This window comes from Somniosus microcephalus, chromosome 4 (genome assembly GCF_052327205.1).
Source record: "Somniosus microcephalus isolate GS21.2 chromosome 4, FLI_Smic_1.0, whole genome shotgun sequence".
Lineage (NCBI taxonomy): Eukaryota > Metazoa > Chordata > Chondrichthyes > Squaliformes > Somniosidae > Somniosus > Somniosus microcephalus.
The window spans coordinates 272,679,779-272,696,608 of NC_140990.1; the positions used below are offsets into that span (position 1 = coordinate 272,679,779).

The 16,830-nt window shown below is 40.7% G+C and overlaps 1 protein-coding gene across 1 annotated transcript; it reads left to right on the forward strand.

Annotated features, from left to right (window-relative positions):
- Window positions 1–367: 367 nt before the first annotated feature.
- On the forward strand, window positions 368–6,207 carry fign (fidgetin). The gene has a single exon (XM_085986429.1). The coding sequence runs from the start codon at window positions 472–474 to the stop codon at window positions 2,764–2,766; it is 2,295 nt and encodes a 764-aa protein (XP_085842555.1). The 5' UTR covers window positions 368–471; the 3' UTR covers window positions 2,767–6,207.
- The last annotated feature ends 10,623 nt before the right edge of the window (window positions 6,208–16,830 follow it).

Below are 16,830 nucleotides of genomic sequence, written 5' to 3' on the forward strand. Positions count from 1 at the left end.
TAAATCCCTCCTGAAGAGATTTAACTTTTTCCAATCGGGAGTCGGTTTCAGTCGTGCAGTTTGTGTACTTGTGCTGCTGACCTTCATCTCCAAGTACCTGCCAATCATCGAGCTTGTGGCGAAGGATGGAAGTCGGTGGCATGACTGGACGTTCTTGATTTTAGTCTCCGTCGCAAAGAGTTACATACCTTCACAGTGGATGGCGTTTAGAAAGAACTTTTTCACAGTTAGACGACTTTTGCTGCTTCCCGTGCATGCAGAAATGTGATTATTGGGGAACTACACAGCTTTAGCTTAGATAAATAAGATTTTAAGATAAATAAGAATTTGAATGCTTAACGAGACATTATCGCTGATGGTGAACAGTCTGCAGTCACATAGGTCCATTAGATCACAGTGTAAACTCGTGTAAACGTTCAGTGCCACAGTAAGTTAGTCCGCATTCGAAGCGTCAGTTTTTAATGGATTGAAATGTTGTCTTTTGCAGGCTTGAAGATGCAGTGGACGCCGGAGCATGCCCAGCCTCTGAGCCAGTGGCCGGAACAGCACTTTGACATCTCCTCCACCACTCGTTCTCCAGCCCACAAAGCAGACGTGTTCAGAGGCCATCTGCAACGCACCTATCAGTATGCCTGGGCCAATGATGATATCTCTGCACTGACTGCCTCAAACCTGCTGAAAAAATATGCAGAGAAATACTCTGGAATTTTAGAAGGCCCCAATGAGCGATCTATCTTAAGCAGCTACTCAGAGGGGCCACCAGGACTGGTTAATGGACGGAAAAATGAAGGCGAGCCGTGGCAATCTTCAGTGAACTCTGAAGGTGTGTACCCGATGAGCTGTGTTCCGGATGTCATAACTGCAAGTAAATCAGGAGTGACCACTGCCCTTCCACCGACAGATGCTTCTGGAAATATAGGGAGCTCTCCTGGAGTAGCCAGCAACCTGCCAGAACCAAGCTATTCCAGCAGTACCTGCGGCAGTCTCCATTCTGGGCTCCCACAAGTCGGCGCATCTCAGGAATATGCCACAGCTTATAATGGCTCTTATCTGCATTCAAGTTACAGCAGTCAGTCAGCCCCAGCACTTCCATCGCCTCATCCATCACCTTTGCACAGCTCTGGCCTTCTGCAGCCTCCTCCTCCCCCTCCTCCTCCTCCCCCTCCTTCCCTAGTCCCAGGCTATAGTACAGGCTCCTCCAACATTTCTGGCACTGTGTATAATTACCCTTCGGCTGGCTACCCCCCACAGACTCCTGTTGGCCCTGGATACAGTCCTGGTGCAGCCCCACCTCCCTCGGCTTATCTGCCATCGGGCATCGCTGCTCCAACTCCTCTCCCTCCAACCACTGTACCAGGCTATAGTTACCAGAGTCATGGCTTGCCACCAATTGCTCCATCACCACTTACTAACAGTTCAGCCAATTCCCTGAAAAGAAAAGCTTTCTACATGGCAGGGCAGGGAGAAATGGACCCCAGCTATGGAAATTACAGTTATGGACAACAGCGGACTGCGCAGAGCCCTATGTACAGAATGCCAGATAATAGCATTTCAAACACAAGCAGAGGAAATGGCTTTGACAGGAGTGCTGAGTCGGCATCTCTAGCATTTAAACCAACAAAACAGCTGATAGTCACTGATCAGCAAAGAAAATTCAGCAGCCAGTCAAACAGGGCCCTCACACCACCCTCATACAGCGCTGGTAAAAATTCCATGGGACCATCAAGATCAACCGAATCTTTTGGAAAATTCACCTCGCCGGTAATGAATGAACGCAGTGATGAGCACAGACAGCTCCTCCCACATCCAATACAGGGCCCGGGCATTCGCGCAGCTACCTCATCTAACCGGCCAGCTGATGAACAGTTGAAGAACACTGACTCACACCTCATAGAACTTGTAACCAATGAAATTATAAACCAAGGGCCTCCAATAGACTGGAGTGACATAGCAGGACTTGAAATGGCCAAGGCAGCTATAAAGGAGGAGGTTTTATGGCCCATACTGAGGCCTGATGTTTTCACCGGACTCAGCGCTCTACCTAGAAGCATCCTTTTTTTCGGTCCTCAAGGAACAGGCAAAACGCTATTGGGCAGGTGCATAGCTAGTCAGCTGGGCGCCACCTTCTTCAGAATCAATGGCTCAGCACTTATTTCAAAGTGGCTGGGGGAAGGGGACAAAATCATTCAGGCTTCTTTCCTTGTGGCACGCTGTCGTCAGCCCTCTGTCATTTTCATCAGTGAAGTTGATTTGCTTCTTTCGTCACAAGTGAATGAAGAGACCAGTCCCATCAGCCGTATTAAAACAGAGCTCCTCATGCAGCTGGACACTTCAGTGACCTCTGTGGAGGATCAGGTTGTGGTAATTTGTGCCACCAGTAAACCAGAAGAAATAGATGAAGCTGGTCGCAGATACTTTATGAAACGACTTTTAATCCCATTACCTGACAGTACAGCAAGGCACCAGATGGTAATACACTTGCTCTCACAGCACAACTACTGCCTCAGTGACAAGGAGATTGCACTGATTGTGCAGCGTACTGAGAGCTTCTCTGGCTTGGATGTGGCTCGACTGTGTCAGGAAGCAATGGTAGGCCCTCTCCATGCCATGCAGGGCACAGACCTTTCAGCCATCATGCCTAATCAGTTGAGGCCAATCACTTACCAGGACATCGATAATGCTTTTTGCAAGATCCAGCCAAGCATTTCCCAGAAAGAGCTGGATGTGTATGTTGAATGGAACAAAATGTTTGGCTGCAGCCAATGATAAGCCTGTGAATATGCAGTGATCATTGGTCACAGTAATGTGCTACATAGGGATTAGAAACCCCTTTTTCAGTAGTATTACAGTTGAAAAAGGTACTGAGGAGACAACAGTGACCTTGGCATATGACTGAGAGTCAGGGTAAACTTGAAGGAAGAGCGCAAAAAGTCAGAGCTGCTCAAATGTAAGCTGTATATGGAAAAGCTTATGTTGATGCTTAGTTCTGCTCAAACAAGACGACGCTCACCAAGGTGCAGTGAAAAGTGGGTTGTTTTCAAAGGACAGGAACCCTCTGTGTTGATTCCATTCTGCTGTTCTTGAGATTCAGTTGCTGTCAAGTGCCTGAAGTGGTGCTTTATTTTTTTGTTTGCCTCACAATTCAGTAGGTGGCATGTGCTAATACAAGAGCTTTAACTTTAAACAATTTTGAACTAAATGTTTATTGAGAAATGAACGGTTGTAATAGGAGGTGGCTAGCCAGCTTTTGCCATTCTTAGGACAACAGTATTCCTCAATCCTGTCTGTTCTGCAGCATCACCTGAGAACAGTTAAAGCAGGGTATTGATAATCTGGACCTTAATTTTAGCAGTTCAGTTCTTTTAATGTTCTGTCCGCAAATACTCAGGAAAGTGATTGTGATTTGTACCTCAAAGGAATGTGTTGAAAGCACTATGTACTGCTGAGAGTCATAGGCTGGGTTTCTCATTACTAATATTACTGTATGTTTACCTCAAAAAAAATAATAGCGAGGAGATGACTTTGAATGTATCCAGGTTTATTCTGAAGTGGTCCGTCAGAACCTTTTACACTGTTTAGCTGTTCCAGGCTTAAACAGAAGGATGAATCCTTATTGTGAAAGCGATTGCTTTCCAACTTGGGGGTAAATTCAGCCCAAGCTCCTCTTTATCTTAGTGAACTTTAGCAACTGACAATAATGTTTGTGATCTTACAGTAGCTGCAGTACCCAGTCAGGAGGTGCACATGTCAATTGAAAGCCACTTTAATAATTAAGTATTTGGGGAAATAATTTTTCATATTCTTTATTTGGTGGTTCACTACTATCTGAAAGGCACACTTAGCTGTGAACTATGACTGTTGACCTTCAAGCCACTGCCGACTGGTTACAGTTGTAGCTTCTAGGTTATTGAGATGGGGGTGGGGAAGGGTTCATTATATGTCAAAGTTGGAAGGTCATGGGTCACAGAGCTACATGTGGCAGGCAGTTGGCTGGCTGCTGGATAAGCAGTAGCTAAGCATGAAAATGTGTGCAAGATTTTCAGTACACTGAAAAAAAACCTAACATTTTGTGTTCAGTTTCAGATTAATTTAACTACCATTCCTCATAGATGTGCTGAAGCCCAAGGAGGAAGTGTGTCCTGCTTTCTGTTCTACCTCAGTTTTGTTATATTCTCTCTGAAAGCAGATTATTAGAGGGTTTTTGGAAGTCAGATTACACTTTGGTATGCTAACCTGCAGAACAAGTTTCTGTGAGCTGCTAATTTTCCCTCAAGTGAGCTTCACGTTTCTCCCTCCTTCAGCCACACATTCTGTGGAGTGTTCTTTCTGGAACAACTATTAGCTGGCATGTGTGGCATTTTTATCACCCCTCCTGTGTTGTCTTTCTTTTTATCCTTTAATGCTTTATGTGCAACTTTTTGTTTTTGACAGCTGATTGATGTTGGGTAATGTCTCTGAACAGGAGTAGCTTAGGCTGCAGCTGCCCCAAAGCTTGTGACTGCATGAGCAGAACAGTCTCGCTCGCTGCTGAATGTATTGTTTTTTTCCAATTCTTTATTTTATACAGTTACAGAACTGTTGCAAAGCACTGGTACTTTGTGTTGCCATTAAATAATGTAAGTTTAAAAGCATTTTTTCAAATCTGCACTGAAAATGCCAAACTAGAAGATAAAGAAGTTAGGTTTTGCCCCATGTATTATTTTTGTGGAAAAAAGCTCATTTTAATTAGAATTTCAGAGTATCCTTCTCACAGTTTTTTTTAAAACAAGCTACAGTCTAAAATCAATATTTCTCTTAAAGTTTGCCAATGCACTGTGCTGACCCTTTTTGTTGTCTTTAGGTTAGCCATTAAATTTGGTGTGTGCTTTCAAACTAGATTTTTATTTCAATCTTAATGCATTTATTGGAAATGATGAAGTGAAACTTAATTCAATAATTCCAGCTAACCCACCAATTGGGAGACTAATAATGGGTTGTAATATTTTCTTTAGCTTGAATTCTTTTGGAGTGAAATGAAAGTGTAATTACAGACATCAGTGCTGTGGGCCATTCCACCCTAATGTGCCACCTAAATGTGACATTGTGCATCCATGTTATATCCAAACAGGCTTTAAAATTAAAAATTTCATAGCATTTCAACCAATGCATGCCATCAGACTGCAGTTATTAAAAAGAAAGATAAAATTCGCATGGGTTTTCCACACGTGTACTTATTCATTTATAGTCTGTCGTGAATGTAATGTGGAAACCAAAGTTTGTGGCTTATTGGTGGAAAATATAAATTGTTTTGCCCCAAAATAAAATTTCATATTTTATCTTTTGTAACATATTTTAATTTTTTTGATTCATTATCAATTTGTGAAAAGCTAAAGACCAGCTTATATGTGTAGAATTTATTTGTTTCCAGGATTTTCTTGATAGCCCGGTATTTCTAACAGTAATTTAAATTCTGACCATCTAAACTAATTAACAGAATGTGAAATTAGTTTTATTTGTGAAAGCTCTTTAGTCAGCACTCATGCTCTTGAAGTGTAAATAGGTTTAATGTTGTGCTGGAGGTCATTCAGCCAGAGACGCTGGAGTGTGTCAGGCAACGAAAGTCTGTATTATGTTTTTGAGTCATTGTTAAATTTTACACAAACAACTTATAGCACAGAGATAGACAGCATTTAATTACAATGGCACATTCTACCTCCTTCCCCAGTCCTAATCAGCTGTTCCTGTTACAGCACACAGTCATTGCCTGTCATTCTAAATTCTTCCCCGTTCTTAAATGTAACACTAGTAGTGTAGCACAATACACAGCATTGTTAAAGGCAGTTCAATTTAAAATGGAAGGATGGCACATCTGAGTCCTTATGATAGCTACAATATAGGCAGTTTGGGTCAGCCATGCTGCGGGACTGAGAAAAATGAAATGATAGAACAGAATGTTCAGTATTTAAAATGGTCCTACTGAAGTGTTTTGAGCACAATCATTCCTGTTTTAACATCATAAAGCTACTATTGTGAAAGAGCTTAAAAAAAATTATTTGCAGCTTAGCCACTCAGAATTTTCTTTTATCCTACATCTGTTGTAAATTCAAACATTGTTGCATTCTTTGTAACCATTTCTACCTCATTGCTACATATTGTACATGTAGTATTTATTATTTTATGTCCTTTTTGAATGTCATGCATTTGTAAAATAAAAGACTTGTCCTTGAACTTGGAACAGTCTACCTCAGAAAGACTGTCATTACACTGAACAGTATTATCAACCTAAATATTAGGAAGCATTAGGAAAGTGTGGCCGTGTAGATAATGCACACCTACTGGTGATATTGTTGGACTGGAAAATGTTACTCACGACCAGACCATTTCTGTAGGATGTTTGTTACTGTATACGCCTTTTTGTGTAGCCATAAGTGCTACAAATAATTTGTGTCATACTTATTCTGGCCCATCAAGTGAATAATAATTTTTTAAAAACTTGATCCCTAAATTAACTTCTTTTAAAAAAGAGATAACCTCCTGTAGACATAAAAGTCCTATACAGTATCATAAACTATAAATATTTTCAGCAGGTTTTAAAATATATGTATATTATTTTGTATCTGCTGAAACCAAATTTGTCTTTACCGCACTGTGTAAAGACTTTCCCATCTTTTAGGCTGCACAATATCATCAATTAAGAAAAAGGTCAATTAATAAATTCACATCATTTGTGAACATTATTTGTGTAAATGAAACATTTCTGGTTTAAACTGTTTTTTCAGTTGCTGATGTGATGGGATCATTATATGGTTGAATGTATGTGCATAGGAAACTGCTTTACGATTAAATTGGAGATCTCGACTGAGTTCCTGAAATTGTTGCAATGCATTTTGTCCTCATTGGTGCAGTATCATTGTAAACCTCTGCATCTCAGTCCTAGGAAGTAGTAAGGCACTGTAGTCTGGAAATTCAGTGCTGAATCCTATTATATTATCTAGCCACATAGAATCTTTCTTTTCATAATTACTTGCTACCACAGGGAAATTATTGGAGTAAATTTTCATATAGAATAACTAGTTTAAGTAGTGACCATTAAAAGAAAATTTGTGGTTCAAGGCAGATATTTTTATGAAAAGTTTTCTCTATTGTACAATTTGTTGTATATGGCTATGCTACTAAATATGGAAACAGAAAAGAACAAGCATACCTCAAATAAAATTCTGAATATGAAAGGTTGTGGGTTTCTATTTCCTTCACACACATGCAAGGCAGAGTGATACAATGAAAACTAAGAGGAAAGCTAGCCCTTTGGAGGACTGAACCTTTTCCCACCGTATCCAAAAATAACAAAAGGTTAAAAAATTTCCAGGCCCTGCCACCATTGCTATGTAGCGCTTGTCATCTCTCTTCATAATTATTTCTAAAGGAAAAGTGTCCACTTGTTTGTGTAGTTAAAACATTCTCGGATTGCTATTGGCAGATGGTACAGTAGCTTTCGAACCCCAGCTATGACTATTCCATGTGATCTGAAACTGGCTTTTACGTGGATGAGAACTAAACCAAATTCAAACCCTGAAGAGACCCATATGCTCACTTCATTTGGGTTTTTCCCAAGCCATTTGAGTTTAGTTGGCCTGTCCCTTTAATAAATGGTATGGCACATGTACAGATGAACATCCTTCTGTGTGTCCAACCATTAGATTCCCACTTAGCAGGACAGGTGATGGATGAGCAGCTGCTGTTTTATGTCTGGAACCAATGCAACAAAGGTAGATCTTATTGTTTTAGTTTGTAATGAAATGTTTTTTCCCGTTAATTATGTTTTTTTTTAACCTGGTGAGATAGTGGGTGGTTGCAATGTTTCAATCTAAAGCATGAGTCTGTTTTCCAGGGCAATGTGTGAGGAGGGCATTTAATTCTTGGAAATCTAGTGATAAAAATACTAAGTTTTCCCAGGACATCTAGCGTGCATTCAATCCCTGGAAATCTAGTGGCAAGCATGCATCCATGTTCCCTGGTGACATTGGAATGCTGATCAGCCTGGGGGAGGGGGGACGTGTCTGCATCTGATCCCTGCCAGTGTAGAGGTGAGTATGTGTCTGTATTCCCTGGTGGTTCAGAGAAACTGCTATGCTGGCCAGTGGAATCGGCATTTGATTTTTTAGATTTGGCTTCACAAATATCTACATTTTATGACCCCTTCCTTCCCAAGTCAAATCCTACAGAAATCTGAATTTATACTCCAGAATACTTCTTAAGGTATGCAAGATACTTCCAAGCATAATTCAATCTAAAATGTGATGAGAAAACAGCACTGCTGCGGAGAAATGAGAAAAGGTCTTCCAGTCTTCTGTGGGCTTTTTTTTTAACTTAAAATTCAATTTATAATAAAACAGATATACATTGTTAGGCATAGATCTGGTTGTATTAATGGGATAATTATTTTTTGGTGCGAGGGCACACGTCGGCATATGACATTACTAAGACAACACAATTGTGTCTTTAGCTTGTGCTGAGACATTTATATATATTGGGTCGCGCATTATTTTTGATAAACTTCTGAAGGTTATTTTAGTAGCTGCTTCAGGTTCATTAAAATGTAATTCATTAATGATTTGCTGCTGAACATGTTTTTTTTAAACTGCCCAACAGCTTGTCTCACAGTTACAAAAACCTACACTAAAATCTGTTTGCATACTTCAGTATTTATTGGTGCCTTTCTAATCAGCAAACAATCTTATGCAAAGTCAAGTTAGTCATTTGCAGCTTTTTTTTTGGAAAGGCATATTATTGGCTTCACAATGCTGACTGTTATGTTATCATCAAAATCAGAGACATCTGTATTTCTTTTCCTGTCCTGCTGATGAGAAGCCATGGATTTTTCCTCTGCTCCCTTTCTAGAACCTCAACATTTCCTGCTCCTTAGTCTTAGCTGAAAGCAGAGCTGCTATCAGCCTCAATGGCCTGGAATTCCTGGCCTTCAGGCCATGCTCACAAGCAGTATACTCAGCTGTAAGGAATTCTCGTAAAATGTATACATACGCACACAGTATTACTTTCAGTCAAGCATGGCCTTCATAAGAAGGTGCAATTTAAAAACGAAAGCACCTATGGGCGTCCACAGAGCTGAGATAACAGAATCTATGCTTGTGTCAGGCAAATTACATTCTGGTTATTAGTGGCTAGTTTGTAAATATCAAAGATCCACTTGTTACACTCCTTCAAGCTGTATTTGCATGCTGATGAAATGCATGTGGATGCCTGTGAACTGCAGGGTTATCTGTAGTGGAACAGCGCTGAGCTCAGAAATCAGACAGTCGTTCATCTGACCGACTCAAAAGTCCGTGCCGCAGACCTTTCTATTCACTTTCTTCTCAACAATTAAAATATGCAAAGTGATAATTTTACTTAAGTAGCCTTAAATGTGCGATCTATTTAAATGTGAGGAAAATTGCCCGAAGCTTGCTGCTGTAAAAAAGAATAAATTATGCAAATTACAAAAGGACTCTACCACTTGAAAGCCTAATTTTTCTGTAATAAGCATACTGTTTCATTTAATTTTTTGCCTCTTATTAAAAGTGACAGTTCCTTTGCACTGTCTGATGGCTATATCTGACACTGGGTAGAAATGACTGCAAGACTAAATGCTAAAGCATTTTGGTAGCTTTTAGATGATGGTTACATTCACAAAGTAATTATGCACTGGAGAGTAGAGAAATAAGGTTTAATTACACAGTAATCGCTTATGATGGACACAACAGAAGTGTGAACACTGCCAGACTGCAATCCATCAATGACAAACCCCTGGCCACTTTTAATTCTTCCTCATTTGCATCATAACCTCCGCACAGAGTTGCACAAATGCTGTTAAATGTTAATAGGAGCTGTCTCTCCACTCAAAATGAATGCTTAAGCTGTTTCATTTTCTCAGACCTTCATAACTAGCTTCTCTCTGAGAGCAGGCATTAAGCACAGGCACTGTACATGGTCACTGTTGTGCTAATTGGGAGCACACTTACAGTTTTATCTCTAAAGCGTTAATAATGCACACTGCTGACAAACCTCTGCATAAGTAATGTAACTGGAGAAAACATGCTAGGAATAAAAAATGCAGCCTCGGCTGTTGTTTGGTGACCAGCTATTTGATTAAGCCCTGTAGTCATATTTAATTCAGATCCTCTGGGAACTGGGACAAAATTACATCTTCATCTCTTCAAACATTCGGCCATCTTTAACCATTCAGCGGATCATTTTTATTGTTGCCTTTGGATCTGCTTGTGGTGCAGGGAGGCAATGATGTCCAGTGTTCCTCATTCCATAACCCTGCTGTGGCCAGCACTCAGAACTCCCTGATGTCTTGCCACTTTTTTTTCTCCTTCAGGAAGAGATGCAACCTCTTTCACTTCACATTCCAACATGCAGGTCTACTTCATGCGGTCATTATTAGCTGTGAGACACCAGAAGAGTCATTCCTTTCCGTCCTGTCAATTCTTAGATTTTTCCATTTTTCAGGACAGAAGTCATGACACTGTAAGTGGCCCTTATTCTATTAGGCACCAGGCAATAATTCTTGCCATGACAAGAGAGGCCCCCGCCTGCCTACTTCTCTGTATTGCCTGTAGCTGTCCACTTCATAGAACAGAGACTGGCATGGTAATTGCAAGCAGTCTTGCTTAGTTTAAGCATGTATTCTGAATGGTGACAAAAAGCCCTCTTCCTATATCGAGATTGAGAATTATCAACATCTTTCAGCACATAATGGTGAGGCCTTTATCACTTCAGGGGCTGCTGATAAGGTTAAGAACACTAGACAAACCACTCATTAGTGCAAAGGTTCCTCTACATTAAAGACTGCTGCAAACCAGAGCCTTTCTTTCTCACTGCACTCGACAGAAAAACCACAACCGCTGAAGCAGACAATATATGAGAGCAAATTGGCGATGTGAGTCCTTCATATAGCTTGATGGAGAAGATAGTCTGCAGAATAAGAATCTTCTTATGCTGTTTACTGGAGGTCAAATGCCTACGTGGTCAAGATAAACAGGAATTAAAATTGCTCTCAAAATATAATTACTAATAAACATAACCTCAATTAGCATGTGTTAATTATGATAACTTAGTTTTCTTTGGACTGTAGTAGGAGCAACAGTAACAACAGTCAATGCTTCTTTTATTATTAGTCGGGCAGCAACTGAATGTCCACTGCTGGTGTCGTATTAGACTGCAAGATTTCAGCCAGAAATACTCAAAGAGAAATAACATAAATCTTTTTAAAAATAAATCCTAGCATTTTGTCATTCATTGCCTCTTATAGTGTGTATTCACAGAGCTGTGGTACAGCATTTACACTATTTTTTTGATTAATCATGTAATACTAAAAGAAATGACATACCACTACACTGATCTTTCAGTGGGCAGTAGGTTTCAATAATTAGAGGAAACTGAGCGGATTAGTTTAGAAACCCATTATATATCCCAGCATTAGCAAATGCTACCATTACATCATATTAAGGGAATTTATTTTAGTAATCATATAGCTACAAGCAAAAAAATACATCTATTAGAAACCATGAAGAAAGTATAAATTATTCTGTTAATTCTGGGGCAATAAGCATAAGAGCTATATATTGTGGTATTTTTATTAAAATTTTCTGCATCTAAATGTGCTGTGTTTAACTGTCAGGAAAGTAGTTCAGATATTATGATGAGAACTGCCATCCTATATTTGGATAAATCTCATGGATTTTTATATATACTACTATTGTTATAAAAAAATGACAATTTAATATACAGTGAATAACTCACATTTTCAAACTTAAAAACTGTTAATGTTGCACTGCTGTCTTACAAACATCAAATCACATGAAGTTGAGATCTATTCTTGAAAAGCTCTTCGAAAGAGCTAGTGCAGACTCGATGGGCCAAATGGCCTCCTTCTGTGCTGTACTAATCTATGATTCTATATCCTCTCCTGATCTTAAATAGCCAGGGACTCAAATTATGGTCTAAAATATTTTTGATATGGAAAATCATTCTCATTACATACACTATACACATTATTAAATTAGCTTTATAAAATAAATCACATTCAAGGAAAATATTTTATACTATAATTTTAGGCGATGGTCATTTAAGATCAAATCATCTGCCTTCTCACACCATAACTACAGCGCTACTCAAATTATCGCGTTAATGTGAATAAAGTCTTCACGGATGCAGATCAAATATTTAGCACTTCTAATCAGTTAGCGTTAATTAACTGTGAGGAAGACTTATGTGCTCCTCTGAGTTTTTGTCACAGAGAGAAGCCTTTAGGACCCCGTGAAGATTTTACTGCAGCAGTGACATTAGAGATGAGCAAAGAGTACATCTGGGTGTAAAGGTCAGCATTGGAGTGCCTGGGCTCCAAGCAAGAAGCAAGGAAGGATTTGTGTGAGACTGGGAGGTCTTATAAAAGAGTTTGGGGTGTGGTCAGAAACACAAGAAAGTGCACAGCAACTGTTAGAGGCCAGTGAAAGGAGAGGCTGGAAAACAGAAACTGAAAGTGAAACCAGAAGAGGGGACTAACAATGGGGAGAAAGGAAAGATTTGTGTGACAGAGAGGGATAGCCTAAATAGCTCAACCATTATGGTTTAAAAAGGAGACGCGTGCAATGAGCAGAAATACAGTTTGCCAATGTAAAATAAAAACAGACAAGAGGAGAAAAAGACAGAAATTCAGGAAAGGGATTCAGCTGCAAGCCTTCAATTAGGAGCGGTGATGTAGTCTCAAAGCTGTTAAAATAAAATTTCTGCATTTTATAAAATCCAACTCGAGCTTTCCTTCAAGTCATTATATTGATGAGTTCCAGAGATCTGCCAAGGAGCTGCACAATCTGCTTTTACACAAACAAAGCAACATTTATTGGCTGGTATTTGGCATGAAGGAAAAAATCAAACAAACTTTTAAAAAGTGAATACTGAGAATAATCTTCATCAGAAGTCGCATAGTAAGCTTGTGTAGATCGGTTCAGATTCACAATTTCCCTCATGGCGAGTCCCTAGCCACAGGCAGGCTGTCAGGGAAACACTGAGAGGAGGGCAAGGTCTATCAGTTCGCAAATGCCCACGGGGCACTCTCATACACCTCCTGGTGGACTCTTACAGATCAACACTGGCGGAGCCTCAGCAGCAGGTTGTCTGCCCTCTCTCAGCAAGAGAATGGTAGGTGATGTGGCAAGACCAGAAAGAAGGGAAAAGATACTGCAAAATGTTGGGATACATTTTACACAAAAAGATTGAATTTGAGAAATAGTTCTCTGAGATTATGGTTGAAAATTATGCTGCTTGTACCTAAATGTGCCAGAAACCATATTATATTAATATTTACATATTTAGATATGCATGCCACTTAAAGGCCAGAAGTTTCTTCCACATTTGCGCCCAGATACATACAAAATCTGGGCGCAAACCAGTTACAAGGCTTAAGAGATCACAGAATTTTGGGTGTAAGTGGGTGAGATGGGTAACTACAATACGCCCAAGCCTCCTCGATCTTTTACGCCCATCCATCAAACCTTCCGTCAGAATGATTCTCCGTCCACAAAATTGGCCATGTCCCCGACTCTCCAATGTGAGTAGCTTCCAATTGCGCTTGTTCGGGGTGGGGGTGCGGCGGGGGGGCCTCTCAACATTACATCTAGAATTTCAGGCACAGCAGGAAAGTCATTTATCTGGTCTTTTAATTGCAATTTTTGAGCATTTACAAAAAAGTTATCCTCACATAAAGGCTCATAAAAATTGAAAAGCTTCATTCATGCTGCTCCCTGACCCCATGAAAAGCTTTAAAAAAAACTTACCACTTGTGTTTTTGTACATAGCCTGCGACAGGCCCTTTAAGGACTGCTGGTTAGGCCACACTATGCCTAGTACCAATGGGCAGAGCGTGTGCAGCGCCTGCTTGGCTCATTGGTTCTGAAAATCACGGCGGGGTCCGGAAAGAGCAGGGGAGTTATCCCCGGTGTCCTGGCCAATATTTATCCCTCAGTCAACATAACAAAACCAGATTACCTGGTCAGCATCACATTGCTGTTTGTGGGAGCTTGCTGTGTGCAAATTGGCTGCCGCGTTTCCTACATTACAACAGTGACTACACTTCCAAAATACTTCATTGGCTGTAAATGCTTTGGGACATCCGGTGGTCGTAAAAGGCGCTATATAAATGCAGGTCTTTCATTTTTTATAGATCTGAGGACCCCGATTGGCATGACTTAATGAGGCGTACCTGAAACAGACACACGCTCCGGCCATCCATTCCAGCACCAGCTGAAAATGGTGGCGGCCGCATTGGGAGCAGGAACGAGGCGGTACATTCAGCACCACGATTTTTGGAACACTAACGCCCCATTCTCACTCGGCAGAGGCAGTGACAATCGGCCCCCGTATATTTTATTTTCATGAGATTTCATAAGAACATAAGAAATAAGAGCAGGAGTCGGCCATTCGGCCCCTCGAGCCTGCTCCGCCATTCAATAAGATCATGGCTGATCATCGACCTCAACTCCACTTTCCCGCCCAATCTCCATATCCCTTGATTCCACTAGAGTCCAAAAATCTATCTATCTCAGCCTTGAATATACTCAAAGACTCAGCATTCACAGCCCTCTGGGGCAGAGAATTCCAAAGATTCACAACCCTCTGAGTGAAGAAATTCCTCCTCATCTCAGTCTTAAATGGCCTACCCCTTATCCTGAGACTATGCCCCCTAGTTCTAGACACTCCAGCCAGGGTAAACAACCTCTCAGCATCTACCCTGTCAATCCCCCTCAGAATCTTGTATGTTTCAATGAGATCACCTCTCATTCTTCTAAACTCCAGAGAGTATAGACCCATCATCTCTCATCATAGGACAGCCCTCTCATCCCAGGAATCAATCTAGTGAAACTTTGTTGCACTGCCTCCAAGGCAAGTATATCCTTCCTTAGATAAGGAGACCAGAACTGTGCACAGTACTCCAGGTGTGGTCTCACTAAGGCCCTGTACAATTGTAGTAAGACTTCCTTACTCTTATACTCCAATCCCCTTGCAATAAAGGCCAACTTGCCATTTGCCTTCCTTATTGCTTGCTGTACCTGCATGCTAGCTTTCTGTGTTTCTTGCACGAGGACACCCAAATCTCTCTGAACACCAACATTTGAAAGTTTCTCACCATTTAAAAAATATTCTGTTTTTCTATTCTTCCTACCAAAGTGAATAACCTCACATTTCCCTACATTACACTCCATCTGCCACCTTACTGCCACTCACTTAGTCTATCTATATCCCTTTGCAGACTCTTTGTTCTCCTCACAGCTTACTGTCCCACCTAGCTTTGTATCATCAGCAAACTTTTTATTTTACACTCGGTCCCTTCATTTAAGTCATTAATATAGATTGTAAATAGCCGAGGCCTCAACACTGATCCTTGCGGCACCCTATAGTTACAGCCTGCCAACTTGAATAAGATCCATTCATCCCTACTCTCTGTTTTCTGTCCGTTAACCAATCCTCTATCCATGCTATTACATTACCCCCAACCCCATGAGCCCTAATCTTGTATAATAATCTTTTATGTGGCACCTTATCGAATGCCTTTTGGAAATCCAAATATACTACATCCACTGGTTCTCCTTTATCTACAGTGCTAGTTACATCATCAAAAAACTCTAATAAATTTGTCAAACATGATTTCCCTTTCATAAGACCATGTTGACTCTGCCTAATCATGTTATGATTTTCTAAGTGACTTGATACCACTTCCTTAACAATGGATTTCAGCATTTTCCCGACGACTGATGTCAAGCTAACTGGCCTGTAGTTCCTTGTTTTTTCTCTCCCTCCCTTCTTGAATAGTGGTGTTACATTTGCGACCTTCCAATCCACTGGGACCTCTCCAGAATCTAGGGAATTTTGTAAGCTCAAAACCAATGCATCCACTATCTCTTCAGCCACCTCTTTTAGAACCCTAGGATGTAGGCCGTCAGGTCCAGAGGATTTGTCGGCTTTTAGTCCCATTTCATTTGCATTATCTGCAATTCTCAGTGAATTTCATTCTCATTGCTGACATGAAACAATACTTAATGGACCTACAAATTATCTGTAGAAATTTAAATTTAACTAATTTGTTTGTGGTTTCCCAACAAACTAACATAATTAAAGGGGCATGGGGGATAAACTTATTTGTGCCATTTTTTGGATGCAAATCAGGTGTCGTGCACACGGCAAAAAAGGACTTGCTCCCAAGGAGTGCTCAGAGGGTCCACAGGATTCTCGGGGACCGGCCAAAGAATTACAGGTATGTTTCTAGAGTTGAATTTAACCTCCCCCCCTTCCCCCAGGAACCTGCTTTCCTATTGGGACCACCTTCCTCTGATTTCTATTGGCAGCCAGAAGGCCCCACGCATCTAGGCAGACTTGGAGCTGAGAGGCCTGCAGCTGCCCCTTGCTTTACTGAGCCTAATACCAGTGCTAATCTCTGCCAGGGAGCCCTCGGGCCGTGTAAATTGCCTGGAGCAAGAAATTCCAGCAATCTTGTGACTGTATAGTGGCAGTGCACTTGGGGTGCAATGCTCTTGTCTATTACTTGGGTAAAGAGGGACAGGCCAGATAAATTGGGCATTTTAAAACCCATGAAATAAAGTACTCTTTAATTGTATTTACTGAGTGGACTGGGATCATCAGAGAAAGTAGATTCTGCTCCAATTTTTCCTTTTATTGTTTCATTTCCTTAATTTATTATAGCAACGTAATTGACAACCACAATGAATCACAGCGGAGCAGGCTCGACAGGCCGCATGGCCTACTCCTACTCCTAATTCTTATGTTCTTAGATGAAAA